The 15,184-nt window shown below is 49.5% G+C and overlaps 1 protein-coding gene across 2 annotated transcripts; it reads left to right on the top strand.

The window, feature by feature from the left end:
* The first annotated feature begins 117 nt into the window (after positions 1 to 117).
* Positions 118 to 14,498, top strand: RGL3 (ral guanine nucleotide dissociation stimulator like 3). 2 transcript variants are annotated; one of them, XM_090289635.1, is made up of 19 exons: positions 118 to 175; positions 584 to 697; positions 1,287 to 1,510; positions 1,670 to 1,723; positions 1,839 to 2,053; positions 5,874 to 6,016; positions 6,122 to 6,337; positions 7,013 to 7,116; positions 7,223 to 7,307; positions 8,503 to 8,559; positions 8,657 to 8,743; positions 8,942 to 8,974; positions 9,056 to 9,177; positions 9,845 to 9,940; positions 10,045 to 10,113; positions 10,202 to 10,367; positions 10,996 to 11,118; positions 11,207 to 11,321; positions 12,300 to 14,498. In XM_090289635.1, exons 1-19 carry the CDS (start codon positions 143 to 145, stop codon positions 12,416 to 12,418), a joined length of 2,175 nt encoding a protein of 724 aa, XP_090145761.1. In that variant the 5' UTR covers positions 118 to 142; the 3' UTR covers positions 12,419 to 14,498. The 2 variants fall into 2 exon arrangements, with proteins under 2 accessions (XP_090145761.1, XP_090145760.1); XM_090289634.1 differs by having other exon boundaries at positions 8,942 to 9,177; positions 10,202 to 10,292.
* The last annotated feature ends 686 nt before the right edge of the window (positions 14,499 to 15,184 follow it).

Genomic DNA, 15,184 nt, shown 5'->3' with positions numbered 1-15,184 from the left:
CCGAGAGCCGTGGGTCCCCGCTGCCCCGCCCCGCTCAGCCTGTCAGCCCCGCCCCGCGGGCCCCAAGTGCCCCGACACTGCCCACCGCCAGCGGCCCTTCCGCCTCACTCAGCCTCGCCGCGGAGCGGGACGGGCGCGGGCCATGCTGCGGACAGCAGGGAAGGAGCTTGCCTTGGTAAGGGGACCAGGGTCCTGGGACCCCACATCCCTGGAGACCCCCAAGTTCAGAAACTCTAGGTGCCCGTCCCCCGGACCCTGTTGCCCGGCAGATTGGACCCTTCAGACTCGCCCGGGATTCCCTACCTCGGGCCTCTTTTCCTCCAACTCAGTGGTTCCTCTTCGGGATGGAGGGGAGGGAACCAGAAACACTCCGAGACACTGGACCTTGGGACGTCCCCAAATGCCACCCCATCCTCCCAGGACCAGGCAGGAGGGAGGGCACTTCCATCGTCGAGGGGACTTTCCCAGCCTGAGTCTCAGGAACCCCGGGAAGGCCCAGCCTGAGCCCCGCGGGAGAGGGAGGCGAAGCCCCGGGACCCGACCCCCCCGCGACGCCCTGAACCCCCGCGCCCTTCGCGCCCAGGCGCCACTGCAGGACTGGGGCGAGGAGACTGAGGACGGCGCTGTGTACAGTGTCTCCCTTCGGCGGCAGCGCAGTCAGCGCCTGAGCCCGAGGGAAGGGCCTGGGGACAGCCAGGTGAGAAGGGGTTTGAAGGGCGCGGCGGGGCAGGAGAAGTCCAGGTGAAGGCGGGTGGAGTGGAGAGGCCTGGAGGTTAGGAGGCGAGGGCGGGAGCTGGGGCCTGAGGGGAGGGCGGAGCTTAGGGGTGGCCAGGTAAGTTGGGCGTGCAGGTGAGTGGGGTAGATGAGTGAGGTGCAGTCGGGTCAGGGCCTGGTTCGCGAGCGGGACCTGACGGCAGGTTAATGGGGCGGAGCTGGAGAGGGAGGGGGGTCTTTAGGAACGGCCTGGCCAGCGCTAGTGCAGCGAAGGGCAGGGATCGGGACAGCCAGTGAAGCGTAGCTGGAGAGCTGAGAGCAGCCTGTGGGCGGGGGTTGGGGGGAGGGGGGCGTAGGGAGTGGGGGCACGAGTGAGTGGCGGCAGGGGGCGGGGCGTGGGAGGACTATGGTGTCCAGGTCACCTGTGCATGGTGCAGAATAATAAATCCAGGGGCCAGATTCAGAGGAATGGGCAGGATCAGATGCAACAGCCCTGCTAGCAATGGGTGTGATTAGAAGAGAGGTGCTCCTGGAGCCACTGCTCAGCGTCAATGCTGCCCCCTGCCTCACAGGTCCCCAGCCCCAATGCCAACACCTTTCTCCACTACCGCACCAGCAAGGTGCGTGTGCTGAGGGCTGCGCATCTGGAGCGGCTGGTGTGGGAGTTGGTGTCTGTAGATCGTGAGGAGGACCCGAGCTTCGTTCCTGCCTTCCTGGCCACCCACCAGGCCTTTGTGCCCACTGCACGCGTTCTGGGCCTTCTCCTGCCGCCACCACCACCGCCCCTGCCGCCCTGGTCAGTACCCATGGGGAAACCTTCATGCTCCCACCCCAGACCCTCAGCTGGGCCCTCCCTCATGTTTAGAATCAGGAAATCCCCCAAACTCAGAACACTTCTCCCAAGCCCTCCTTTTCCCTGTCACACCTCTTCACCTAATTGGGGGGCTCCTTCCAGGACAGAGATCAAGAAGACAGAGGGTCAAGATCTGAGCTTCAACAAGAACCTGAGGTTGGTTTCCCTGGGAGTAGCAGTGGGAGGTCCTAGAGGTCAAAGGTCGGGCCTGAGATTGGGGGCAGACTGCAGAACTCCCAGCTGGCCTCTGAGACCCTGCCCCTCTGGCCAGGGCTGTGGTGTCAGTGCTGGGCTCTTGGCTGCGGGACCATCCTCAGGATTTCTGGGACCCCCCTGCCCATTCGGACCTGGATAGTGTCCGTACCTTTCTGAGCTGGGCTGCCCCATTTGGGGCTGAGGCCCTGGAAGCAGAGAAATTGCTGGGAGATTTCCTGGAGAAGGCTGAACAAGAGCAGGAAGAAGAGGAACAACCCCAGGCGTCCACAGGTGAGACACTTAGGGAATTTATATTGCTCTGAGCAGTTTTTCCTGCTCACTCCCTCCCCCAGGGGATTCCTTCCCTCAGGGAGCGACGGATCTTGGACAAGATTCTTAATCCTGTCTGAGCCTCAGTTTCCTCACCTGTAAAATGGGGATAATAACCCTTTGTCTAACATATTGGCTTTTATCTAGTACCTCCCTCCCCACTCTATCCTAACTGTAAAGATATTCCATCATTCAGTTAGGATGCCCTGTTTTTTCTTCTTTTTCTAGTAAAGAATATGTGCCTTTTAAAAATTTACTTTATTAAAAAATTTTTTTGAATCCTCACTAGAAGGCATGACCACTGATTTTAGAGAGACAAAAATGGCATCAATGTGAGAGAGGCTGCCTCTCACATAGCCCTAACCGGGGACCAAGCCCACCACTTAGCATGTGCTCTGACAGGGAATCGAACCCAAGACCTTTCGGTTTACAGGATGACACTCCAACCAACTGAGCCACCTGGCCAAGGCCTGTCTGGTTGTTTATAGAAAAATCTAAAAAAATAAAAGAAAAGTAAAAGAAAAATCTACCAACCTCTGTTGTAGAGAGCTTTTGAGGGAGGGAAAAATATCCACATACTTCATTCAGTTGTGACCTCCTCAGACATACCTTCTCTGATCCCTTCCCAACAAACATATTCTCCCTCTCTGTGTCCTTTTAGCCTGCCTTATATTTCTACATGGCACGCATTGGTTTTGTCCCGAGGGGCAGGAGCAATGCAGATTTGTTGACTGAATAATTACATCCTGTTTATAAAGTATCATCTTTCACCCATCTGTGTTCCATCTGATCCCTTTCACAAAAGAATCTATATCCCTAATCCTCACCCTTCAATATATTGCATCCCTCCATCTTTCCTCATGGTTATTGACTGTCTTTCTTCCTCTGCCTTCAAGATTTCACCAGCTGATTCCAAGTCATTAGAACTGCACAGTTCAATGCAGTAGCCACTAGCCCCAGGTGACATTGAAAGTGAACTTAAATTAATTATGTTAAAAATAAAAATTCACCCTGGCTGGTGTGGCTCAGTGTATTGAGCACCAGCCTGAGAACTCAGAGGTTGCTGGTTTGATTCCTGGTCGGGGCATATGCTTGGGTTGCAGGCTGATCTGTGTATCTCCCGCATGTTGTTATTTCTCTTCCTCTCTTTCTCCCTCCCTTCCCCTTTCTCTAAAAGTAAATTAATAAAATATTAAAATAAGAAAGTAAACAAAATCAGTTCCTCAGTTGCACCAGCCACATTTTTAGGCTTAGCGGCCATATCAGACAGCACAGGTAGAAAATACTTTCACCATTGCAGAAAATTCTTGAAAATGCTGCCCTAAGCTATGAGTTGTTGAGGTCAGAGGAGAAAATGGACGTTTATTAAACACCTACTGTGTGCCAGGCTCTGGGAACCTAACACCTTTATTTCGGGGTAAGTTTTTACTCTAGAAAATTTCATACATACACAAAAGTAGAGAGAATAGTGTAAGGAACCTCAAACACCCATCACTCACCTTAAACAATGATTAATTTGACAAAAACATTTCCAGAATGATTTGAAGGCAATTCCCAGATTTGTGTCTCTTCACACATCAATGTTTTGGTTTATGTCTCTAATTGACAAAGACTTAAAAATATATAACCTTCTGCCCCAAATCATGTCCAACAAAATCAGCAATTACTTAATATCAAAAAATACCTAGTCTATAGTCAAATCCTTCTATTGCCTCTACATTGTCTTTTTTTACAGTTGTTTCTTTGAAACACAAAGATCCATTTAAGGCATTCTGTTGTGTTTCTTGGGTTCCTTTTATTCTATGACAGTTCACCTTTGCCTTTCATTTAATGCCAACAGGAAAAAATGGATCATTTGTCCTGAGCAATGTCTCACATTCTTCTTCATTTGCCTGTCTGCTTTCTCATGGTGACATGTAATATGTTCCTCTATCTCCCATATTTGCTGTAAGATTTGAAGGTTTGATTAGATATAGGTGCAATCTTTTTCCCAATGCCACTTTTTTAAACTATTACTTTGCAAATATCACCTGTCCTAATTTGAAATGAAAGGCAAGTAATCAATATTTATACAGATAATTTTAAAATAATAATATGATGCTGTAACTTTAATACCAAGGAAAATAAAATGAAAGCAACTTATACAATAAATTATGCTTGCTGCTGTGCTGGTGCTTGGGTATGCCTCACTAGGGGACATGGTGCAGTTTTGTTATAGTATCATGGTGAATGTGACAAGCACAACACCTACTAATGTAGGAGAGTGCACTGGCGACACAGAAGCAATAGCATAGATCTTGGTGACATCGTCTTCCAAAACGCTGAACACCACTTGCAATTTCCAAACAAAGCAAAGTTCAGAGTTTGACAGTCCTTGAATTCCTGGAGTCAAAATAATTAGTGTTTATGAGCAAGACAGTTGGGTGTTAGACGCAGATTACTGTAAACAGCTTTTCAAGGACATGAATGAATGAAGAAAGAAGGAAGGAAAGAAAAAGAAAGAAAGAAAGAAAGAAAGAAAGAAAGAAAGAAAGAAAGAAAGAAAGAAAGAAAGAAACAAGGACACACCCTGACAAATGTCTTAGACATTTGGAAACTGGGTGGCATAATTCTTCACAGTGCATCACACACACACACACACACACACACACACACACACACTCTTGCAGCAAGATTCCAAGTTCTAAAGTGCCCCCTAGGGGACCCCACCATTGGAAGCCACTATCGGTAACATCATCCATGTTTCAATATTTTATAGCAGCCTGGTATGCTTGATCTCATTTGATTTTTAAAAAAGAAATGCAGATGAAGAAAACAAGGCACAGAGAAGTTTAAAGGCTTGTTTTACTTTGCACAGCAAGCCCAGTAGACAAGTTTGAATTTGAACTTGGCATTTTCTGACAATAACCTTCCCTTAATCATAAAGTTATACCAATTCCCACCAAAAGAAAATGGCAGGAGATTGTATCCTAATAAAGTCTCAAAGTTAGAAACCTCTATTTCCTTTCTTTTAATATAATAAAGTCTTACTGTTGTTATTTTTTAATTTGTTGGTTTTAGAGAGAGAGAGAGGGGAAGGGAGAGAGAAATATCAGTCCGTTCCACTTATTTATGCATTCATTGGTTGATTCTTGTGTGTGCCCTCACTTCAGGATGGAGCCCCCAATCTTCTTGGGGTATGGAGATGCTGCCCTAACCAACTGAGCTATAAGGCCAGGGCCATAAAGCTCTATCTTCTATGCTAGTCTTTGAGCAGAGCACCTGGCTTCAAATTCCTGCCCTGTCATTTACTTAGGGCAAATTGTTTCTGCCTCAGCCTCTCCACCTGTAGAAGATGGATGATAGTACCTGGCTCACTAGTAAGTGTAGGCCATGGACGTTGCTGTTGCTCTGGAGTCCTCGCAACCGTTCAGGGAGGTCTCCGTTTCACAGATGAGGAAAGTGAGGCTCAGAAATGCTAAGGGACTTACTTGCCCCAGGTTATACAGCCAGTCCTGGACTCACACTTGAGATTTTTTGTTTGTTTGTTTGTTTGTTTAGATTTTATTTATTTTTAGAGAGGGAGGAGGGAGGGAGAAAGAAAGGGAGAGAAACATTCCTGTGCCAAGGAAACATCGATTGGTTTGCCTCTCACATGCTCCCAACTGGGGACTTGGCCCGCAGCAACTCAGGCATGTGTCCTGACTAGGAATCCAATTTAGGACCTTTTGGTTCCCAGTCTGGCACTCAAGCCACTGAGTACACACTTGAGAATTTTTAACACACTCTAATGCTCCCTCAGGACCTCCTGGAACTGCCCAGACCCTCAACCCAGATTCCCATGAAGCGTGCTTGGAAGAGGAAGAGGGGTTGGTCCAAGAAGGCCCTGAGCTCCTGAACTTCAGTGTAGATGAAGTAGCTGAGCAGTTGACTCTGATGGACGTGGTGAGGATGCCGGAGGGGCGCGGCAGAAAGGGTGTGGGGAGAGAAGGGGCAGGTCCCCCCTAGCACGGATCCTAATCCCCCAAGCCCCCAAACCCCCTCTCTCAGGAGCTCTTCACCCAGGTGCGGCCCTGGGAGTGCCTGGGTTCTGTCTGGTCGCAGCGGGACCGACCAGGGGCAGCAGGCTCGGCCCCCACTGTGCGCGCCACTGTGACCCAGTTCAACATTGTGACCAGCTGCGTGCTTGGCTCGGTGCTCGGGGTACCGGGCCTCGCAGCCCCGCAGAGGGCTCAGCGGCTGGAAAAGTGGATCCGCATTGCCCAGGTGCATGTTGCGCGGGAGGGGACATGGGGGCGGGAAATGGAGACGGGCTAGGTACAGAGAGAGGCAGGGGGCGGGCGGAAGATTGAGGACTGGAGTCTGGGAGTGTGGAGTGCGTTGGAGATGGAAGGCGCCAAAGGACAAGCCCAGGAGGGAGCTGTGCCAAAGGACATTGGGTGGGCTTTAGGATAAGAGGATGCGATAGGCGGGTGATGGGGCAGGAATAGAATTGGAGGAGGAGCCAAAGCCTGGAGAAGGGGCCAGGGGTCCCGAAGATGACGAGGTAGGGGCGGGGCAGGAACCTGGGAACTAAGAGGATGAGAAAGAAATGGGGGCCCAGAAGAGAGAGTGGGGGTGTGGCAAGAAGAAGGAGGGGAACCTGGCCCGAGACTTGGGTTCAGGGAGGAAGGGTCTGGGTCCAGCAGAGGTGCTATGGGCGGTCTAGTGCCCAGGGAAGAGTAAGAGTGGAAACAGAAGAAGCCAAGATCAGAAGTAGCGGATGGAGGAGCGGCTGGGGGAGGGACTGGGGCTGCAGGTTGGGAGAGGGCGGAGCTCCTGGAGGAGAAACTGAGTCTTGGTAGCTTGTCAGATGTGGGGCCAGAAGTCACAAGATCATAGAAAGTGAATTATACCTGGTCAGGCTTGGGGTCTGACCAGCGCCCCCACCCCGCCCCCCAGCGCTGCAGAGAACTGCGAAACTTCTCCTCCCTGCGCGCCATCCTGTCTGCCCTGCAGTCTAACCCTATATATCGGCTCAAGAGCTGCTGGGGCGCAGTTGGCAGGTGAGCAAGAATGGGGAGAGAAGCTGGGGCAAGAACTCCTCCATACCCAACCCCAGCCTTGACCCTCCCAGCCGCCAGCCCCTGACCCCTCTCCTGTCCCCCACAGGGAACCATTATCCACTTTCAGGAAGCTTTCGCAGATTTTTTCCGATGAGAACAACCATCTCAGCAGCAGAGAGATTCTTTCCCAGGTACAGAGGCCCGGGAAGGGGGCCCAGACTAGGCAAGGCATAGATTGTCCTTGTCCTAACAGTCAGCGTCCTTTCCCTACACTTCAGGAATGACTTTGCCCTTGTGTGTGGGCAGCCCCACGTTTTTACTGCCTCTGCTGCCCTCATGATAGCTCGCACTTGGTAACTGCCTTATTTATTCATTCAACAAATACCAGAAGTTACAAGGGAAAGGTCGCTTAAGGCTAGAATCATAGCAAAGAGTGAAAAAAAAAGTTGTGCAGTGGACTTGACTTTAATAAGCAAAACTAAAAAATGTGTGCCCACAGACGAGACTTATAGTAAGCAAGACTGAGGTTCTAAATGCAGTTAGGTGCTGGTTTTTAGGGTGAGTCCAAAACAAATGGAACATTCTTCACATTCACCTCCTGCAGGTCTCTACCCAAGTGTCCCCCCCTGAGATACCCTCCATGCACCTCCCCAGCATCTCTATTCCCCACCCCTTTATTGTTTTTATCTCTGAGTGCCCTTAATTACATGTTAAGTTTGGTTGTTGTTCTTCCTTTCTAATGTCTGCCCCAGGAGTCCAGGGTTTTTCTCTGTTTTGCTCACTGCTGCTTCCCCAGGACTCAGAATAGTGCCTGGCCCAGAGTAGGTGCTCAATAAATATCTGAGTGAATGAGTATCTCATATAAGGATGATCTCAAGAAACAAGGAGCTCTACATTAAGCACCTACTGTGTACCAGGCACTATTCCAGGAGGCTTGGCCATGAACCAGAGAGACACAGTTCCTGCCATGGGGAGATTCAGGCTCGTTTCAGGGGAGATTCAGGCTCCTTACGGGGGGAGACACACAGGACAATGATAACTGCCCCAGCAATGATATAATTAATTACCAGGCAGAGCAATGCCATGAAGGCAAGGGTCAGGGTGTTCCCAGGGGATTGCCTGAGGGCCTGTTCCATCAAGCCTGGGACAAGGATTCTCACATGTGGGTCATGACACCCACAAGCCCCACCTCTGGTAACCCCAGTGGGCCTGCCCACTACCACTTCTCTGCTCCCTCCCTCCCTCCCTCTGTTCACTTTCCCTTGAGTATGGCCTTTGCAACTGGTTTGTGATTGCTAAAAGCAAAATGGGTGTGTACTGAGGTATCTTCCCTGGAGGAAAGGTCCAAGAGACCCCAGGATTTCTCAGTTCTTCCCCTGCCCCCAGGAGGAGACCACTGAGGGACCCCAAGAGGAGGAAACTCCCCCAGGAAGCCTGCCTTCAGTGAGTGATGGTAGTTTGGGGTGGGGACTCATGGAAGGGGATGGAGCTTGATGGGGTCAGTGATGGCTGAGAGTGACTGGAGCCCTGGGGGCCACAGAAACTGCCCCCAGGTCCGGTCCCCTACCTTGGCACCTTCCTCACGGACCTGGTTATGCTGGACACAGCCCTGCCGGACATATTAGAGGTGTGACTCCTGACTCTTGACCCCAGCACCACTTGCCCTCAGCACAGTGGACCTCTTGACATCCCACCCTTGACCCTACATGCACTCCTCACCCCAGCCCCCTTAGTGCAGTGGGGCTCCTGATATCCCAACCCTGACCTTGACCCTCGAGCAATCCTTGACCCTGGAGACACCAGTTCAGACAAAGTTTGCCCCCAGGGGAATCTCATCAACTTTGAGAAGAGGAGGAAGGTGAGTGGGCTCTGGGGTGGGTGTGGGAGGGAACAGTGTGGGGTTAGGGCAGGGGTGAGATCTCAGAAGCCATACCCTCAGGAGTGGGAGATCCTGGCCCGAATCCAGCAGCTACAGAAGCGCTGTCGGAGCTACTGCCTGAGCCCATGCCCACTCGTCCTGGCTACCCTACGTGCCCAGCGCCAACTCAGTGAGGAACAGAGGTGACCCTGTGGCCTGGCCCAGCCCCACCTCACTGCCCCTGGATTACACACTTGATTTGCCTAAGACCTTTGCCCCTTCTTGAGCCCTGGCCCCCAAACTGACCTTGCATTAGCTCCAGCCCAATTGAGAGCCCCTAATGACCTCCAACCTCAAATTTGACTCCATCTAACTTTCTGACTAACCTTTAATGTACAGCTGTCTATTCAACCATCCCATCTGTTCTCTTCCCACCTCTGACCCTGACCCATGACCCATTCATGACCCCTCATCTGACTCTTTGAGCCAATCATTGACCCCTAATTTTGAGTAACTGACCCTGACTTTGACTTATATTTGACCATTCAACTCAACTATCCCAATTATTTCCTTTCATTCTATTGAATCCATGATCCTAACTATTGACCCCAATGATCACCGGACCTTGAATTCTATACTTGACCCAATTTGACTTTTCAGTCCCACCCTGTGAATTCCTGTGTGACCTGCCAACCAAGCCATCCTATCTCATCCTAATAAGACCCTATTGCTTTATGACCTCATTTATTACCCTGACTCTTATATTTGGTGCCCAATACTTGGTTGTTTCCCACAATATCCAAAATCCAGATCCCAAGTGATTCTAACTCTCATTTTCCAAAACCCCCCATCTGCACATTGATTCTTCAGCTACCGAGTATCCCGTGTCATTGAGCCACCAGCTGCCTCCTGTCCCAGCTCCCCACGTGTGCGTCGACGAATCAGCCTCACCAAGCGTCTCAGTGCGTGAGTCTTGGGGGGGGCGTGTAGGGGGCAATGTGGGCAGAGATGGGTGGGCTGCTCCTGGGACTGAGTCTGGCCTTAGCCTCATTTCTTGTCCCCATCCTCAGGAAGTTGTCCCGAGAGAGAGGCTCATCCCCTGGTGGGAGTCCTGGAGACCCCTCATCCCCCACCTCCAGGTGAGCATCACTCTTAATGAAGGAATTGGAGATGACAGGGTCAGAGGTCAAGGTAGCTACACCACCTCAGGCTTTGTATCTCTCTCAGTCTGTCCCCAGGGTCTCCCCCATCCAGTCCTAGAATGAGGGATCCTCCTCCTGGAAGTCCCCCAGCCTCTCCAGGGCCCCAGGGCCCCAAGGTACCAGGATGGCCTGTGGAACTATGGACACCCAGGGCTCTTTCTCTCTCTCTCTCTCTCTCTCTCTCTCTCTCTGTGTGTGTGTGTGTGTGTGTGTGTGTGTTTGTGTGGTATATGGGATTTTGCAGCCAGGCATGTACACAGGAGATTGTATGCATACTGGACTCAGCACTTGGGGTCTCTGTCCAAGAGACTGTGTACATTTTCATGGTCCTGATTGAGGAATTATCCCTCCATCTGGCTTGTGCTCAGATCTAAACCTATGTGTCTGCTTGCCCACAGGGCACGCCAGGATGCAATCACACACTTTGCAACAATATGTGTGTCAGCAGGAATTTCCATTCTTAAAGGGGAAATGTGGGCATGAATATCCACAAATCCATAGGACCATGGGCAGTGCTGTTCATGGACCTGAAATTGTGTGTGTACAACAACTGCGAACATATGTATGTACTCACTGTTCTGTGTACACAGGATTTCTTGTGTGTGAACATGGGCTTGTGTGTTTATCAATTGTGTAAATTTGTGTAACAGGGAGTGAAGGTCTGTATGTGATGGGATTGCACACATGTGGGCTTGTGTGTGTGTGCCCTAATTGTGTGTCCCTTGGCTCTGTATGTATAGGGGCATGTGTTGAGTACATTAATGAGAAAGGGGCTTAATGCTTTCCCACTGCTCAGTCCCCACCCCACACTGCCTACAGCTGCCCCTGGCCTTGACCCTGAGCTGTCCTCGGATCCCCGTTGTGGGGCAGCAGGGCTCAGAGGCCCGAGTCATCCGAGTCAGCATCGACAATGACCATGGGAACCTGTATCGGAGTATCCTGGTGAGGAACTGGGCCAGGGAACTGCTAGGGGCAGCCCTTCCCTTAGGGGCCAGGCCATCACACCTCGCCTTTCACTTTCTTTTCTCAGCTCACTAGTCAGGACAAGGCCCCCAGTGTGGTGCAGAGAGCCTTGCAGAAACACAATGTGGCCCAGCCCTGGGCCCGTGACTACCAGCTCTTCCAAGTCCTTCCTGGGGACAGGGGTGAGCAGGGACAGCTTGGAACCATGGTTGGGGGGCGGTGGCAGCTGGGCTATGAGGTGGCACAGGTACAGAGTAGGAGTAAAATGAAGTAGGGTCGGGGTAAGAGGTGGTAAAATATTTGTTTTTCAATTATATGGCTTGTGTGGTTATCCTGGCTCAGTGTGAGGCAAGGGGACACCAGAGGTGTCTGCCTAGGATTCATGGGGAAATGCGATTCTCCAGGGTTAAGCGAGAGAGACTGTAGAGGGTTGTCTGGGTTTCAATGTATAGGATCATGAGGTTGTTCAGGCTCAACCTGGTGGGGCACAAGACTGAAGGAGGTCTGGGTTTCTATCTGAGGGGGAATGAGTTTGTCCAGCCTCAGCATGAGGACTCTGAAGTTATCTGAATTTGGCACAGGAAAAGGCCCACAAGGTATGAAGTTCAGGGTAGGGGAGCATGAGGTTGTTCAGTTTAGGAGGTTGTCCAGTTTTTGCAAGGGAGAGGCAAGAGGTTGCTATATTAAGGATGTGACCTGAAGTGGGCTGGACATTAGGAAGGAATATATGAGGTTCTGGTATCAAGGACCCCAGGTTGTGCAGGCTGGAAGTGGGAAGTCAGAAGTTATCCAAGTTTATGGTAAGAGCAGCATGGACTTGGCTGGGAATTGGCTGTGAGGGGAGGGTGGGGTAGAAAGGAAGTTGTGTGGGATCGGTGGCCTGCATTTGCCCAAGCTTATAATATAGGTTGTCTAGACTCCAGGAGAAATGGCAGAAATTTCCCAGGTTCATGGTGGGGAAGGAACAAGAGGTTGTACAGGCTTTGAGCAGGAAGTTGTCCATGTTCCCAATGACAGAAGAATGAAGTTGGTTTAGCACTGGCTGAAGAGACCCACGGTTGTTCAGATCCCAGAGTGAATGGCAGACGGTTACCTAGGTTCCTTGTAAGGGAAGTATGAGGTTTTGCGGGCCTTTCATTATTACGTCCACACCTGGCCAGAGCTTCTGATTCCTGACAACGCCAATGTCTTCTATGCCATGAGCCCAACCGCCCCTGGAGACTTCATGCTGCGGCGGAAGGAGAAGGCCCGGCACACAGCCTCAGTCTCCCCAACCTGAGTTGGCCCTCTCCTGCCTCCATGACACAGGTCCCATGAGCAACTACTATCACCATGGCAGCAGGAAGGGTATTCCCCTTCCCCAGTACAGCCCATTGTGCTCCATACCCTGTGACCCCTTCCCTCCATGTTTATTGGGCCTATCCCTCTGACCCTCTTGGCACTGTATCCCTATTCCAAAGCCATAAGCTCATAGGGTGGCTGGTAGAGAACTCCATCGCATGCTGGGGGTCAGACCCTTCCCCAGAGAAATCTTGTAACTGTTGGAGATGCATCAGAACTAATCAAAATAGATGAAAACACTGACCAAAGTTATGAAACAGGAGTCAGTCTTCTTTGTTTGGTGCCTGTGCTTCATGTTCACTCTTCATTAAGCTAAAAATGTAAAAGAAAAAAACCAAGAGCTCCGAGAAAGGAGTTGGGTGAAGCATGACCAGACTCCGGGGGAGGGTGGCTGTCATACACACAGGTTTCAGGACTTTCTCTCCCAACATTTTTGGATGATATGCTTCTTTCCTGCTGTGTATATGGGAGATGAAGATGTGAAACTCCATTGGAATCAGAGACAAATAACATCATCACCCATGAGCCAGTAAGGGCTGAGCTGTCTGTACTGGGAAGGAAGAATTAACAGGTAGAGAAGGCAGAGATGGAGTGAACTGTAGGGCCACCTACAACAGAGTCATAACAATAATAATAATATGCCCACTTATGAACTCCATTTTGTGCTGGACAATAACTAGGGGCTTTATATTTCACTGTGTTAGCCAGGATTCTTTGTTTCAAGTGGTCAAAAATCCAATGCAAATAGGCATGTGCAAAAAAGGAAATTAATGGCTTGTGTGATTGAAAAGTTCAGTGAGTTTAGCTTCAGGTACAGTTGGGTCCAGGGACTCAAAAGATGTTATCAGGATTTTGTTGCTATCTCTTGGCTCTAATCTTGCTCTAAGAATAAAATTGTCCATTGTGCCCACAAAACCAATCACCTTTTATGGTGATAGAACCATTGATTTTTACCTGGTCACCCAAAATTTTTTAAAAATGTATTTCCAGTATCCTTTGTAGGAAAATGTGGTCATGTGATTAAGTCCTGGACAATGAAATGTAAACGGAAAGAATGTGGGCAAATGCTAGGTTCTGCCCTTAAAGACAAAGGGTAGTCCTCCCCTTTCTCCTTATCTGCCTCCTGCTGTTTAGAGTGAATCATTTTGTATTTGGTGATTCACACCCTCTAAATAACTGAGCAACAAAATGAAAGGAGCATGGCTGTGTGAGACCAGGGAGCTGCCATATTGTATTGCTGCTACTTGGGTTATTACATAAGAAAGAGACAAATGTCCATCTTACTTGAACCTCTGTTATTTAGGTCTCTGATACAATAGCCTAAAGAACATTTCAAGTAACATAGCATGCTCCAAGGCAGTCTCACACCTCCTGGATGCAGTGCTAAGCCAACATCCCACCATCTCCACCCTCCCATGCATGCAAGGAGAACTAATCCCTTTTTCCCATCAGGTCCAGCAAAAGTCCCACAGCAGATGCCCATTGGACCAACTTGTGTCATGTGGCCACCCCTGAACCAATCACTATTAAGAGGAATGTAATATACTGATTTAGCCAGGCCTGGGTCCTGTGCCCATCCTTTGAGCTGGCAGAGAAACTTCAAATAACAGGAGTGAAGCTTGGGAGGGCACAAAAATGGAAATTACAGTTGGGTGCTGTTACTTAGGAGAAGATAGAATTCTAGTGAATGGACACACACACAAAAAAGTAGTAATTCCTATGGTTGTAAACATTGTCCTTGGAGCAATAATGGGGGATGCTCAGGCCCTGTCTGGGGTGAGAAAGGAGATAGAAGAATCTAAGCATCATATAGGGTCTGGTAAAAGAGAGATTGCAGTACACAACATGCTTTTTTTTTTTTTTTTTTTTTTTTGGAGTGGGGTAGGTTTGGGGTTGCTGTGAGTATTAAGAACTTAGTACTAATTGAATGTAAGTAACAGTGTCTTGAACTAGCTTAAACAAATAATAATTGCTACATAATGTAGTATGTCAATTATATCTCAATAAAAATAAAATAATTGGTGTCCTTACTGAGTGCTTACTATGTGCCAGGCTCTGTTCTGAGAACTTGACGTGATCTATCTTATTTAATCCTCATAATAGCCCTATGGGATAGGTACTATTATTTTACCCATTTTATACATGAAAAACTGAGACTAGGAAGGACTAAGCAACTTACCCAAGGTGGCATGGTAAGTGGCAAGGCGGGAGTGCGATATGCCAGAACACGTGCACTTAACACTGGGCTAGTTGGTCTCTCATGAGCAGTTTATGGCTTCTGCCTTTCTCACACACACAGTCCAAATGCCAATTTCCTGAGGAAGAGATTCTCACTGAATCACTTCTGTTTTTTTAAATTGCAGGGGTGCTCAGGCACAGCTGTGCTGATTAACACACAATCAACTATATCTTTACATCTTTCAGCTGGGCTTTTCTCCAATCTTTACTCCATAAATATTTCTTGAGCTCCTACTGTGTGCCAGTAGTGAGGGCAGTGAATCAACACCAAAACATCATACATGTTAGGTGATGTTAAGCACAACGGATGCAAATTACAATAAGTCATTTAAGGGTGAAGGCGAGTGTGGGAGAGGAGGGTTGTTATTTTAAATAGGATGATCATGGAGGGCTTTACTGAAGAGGTGACATCGGAGAGAAGTCTGAATAAAGAAGTGACCCCTGATATTTAGAGGAAGAGCCTTCC

The sequence above is a fragment of the Furipterus horrens genome, unplaced genomic scaffold, assembly GCF_987537825.1.
Source record: "Furipterus horrens unplaced genomic scaffold, mFurHor1.1.pri manual_scaffold_10, whole genome shotgun sequence".
Lineage (NCBI taxonomy): Eukaryota > Metazoa > Chordata > Mammalia > Chiroptera > Furipteridae > Furipterus > Furipterus horrens.
This window is presented reverse-complemented; position numbering and strand designations above follow the sequence as displayed.

Bases quoted from the DNA above. Each gene is read 5' to 3' on its own strand.
- RGL3 (XM_090289634.1), top strand. From the start codon at position 143: ATGCTGCGGACAGCAGGGAAGGAGCTTGCCTTG. The intron at 698-1,286 runs GTGAGAAGGGGT...CCTGCCTCACAG, and splicing joins AAGGGCCTGGGGACAGCCAG to GTCCCCAGCCCCAATGCCAA. The intron at 10,293-10,995 runs GTACCAGGATGG...CACTGCCTACAG, and splicing joins CAGGGCCCCAGGGCCCCAAG to CTGCCCCTGGCCTTGACCCT.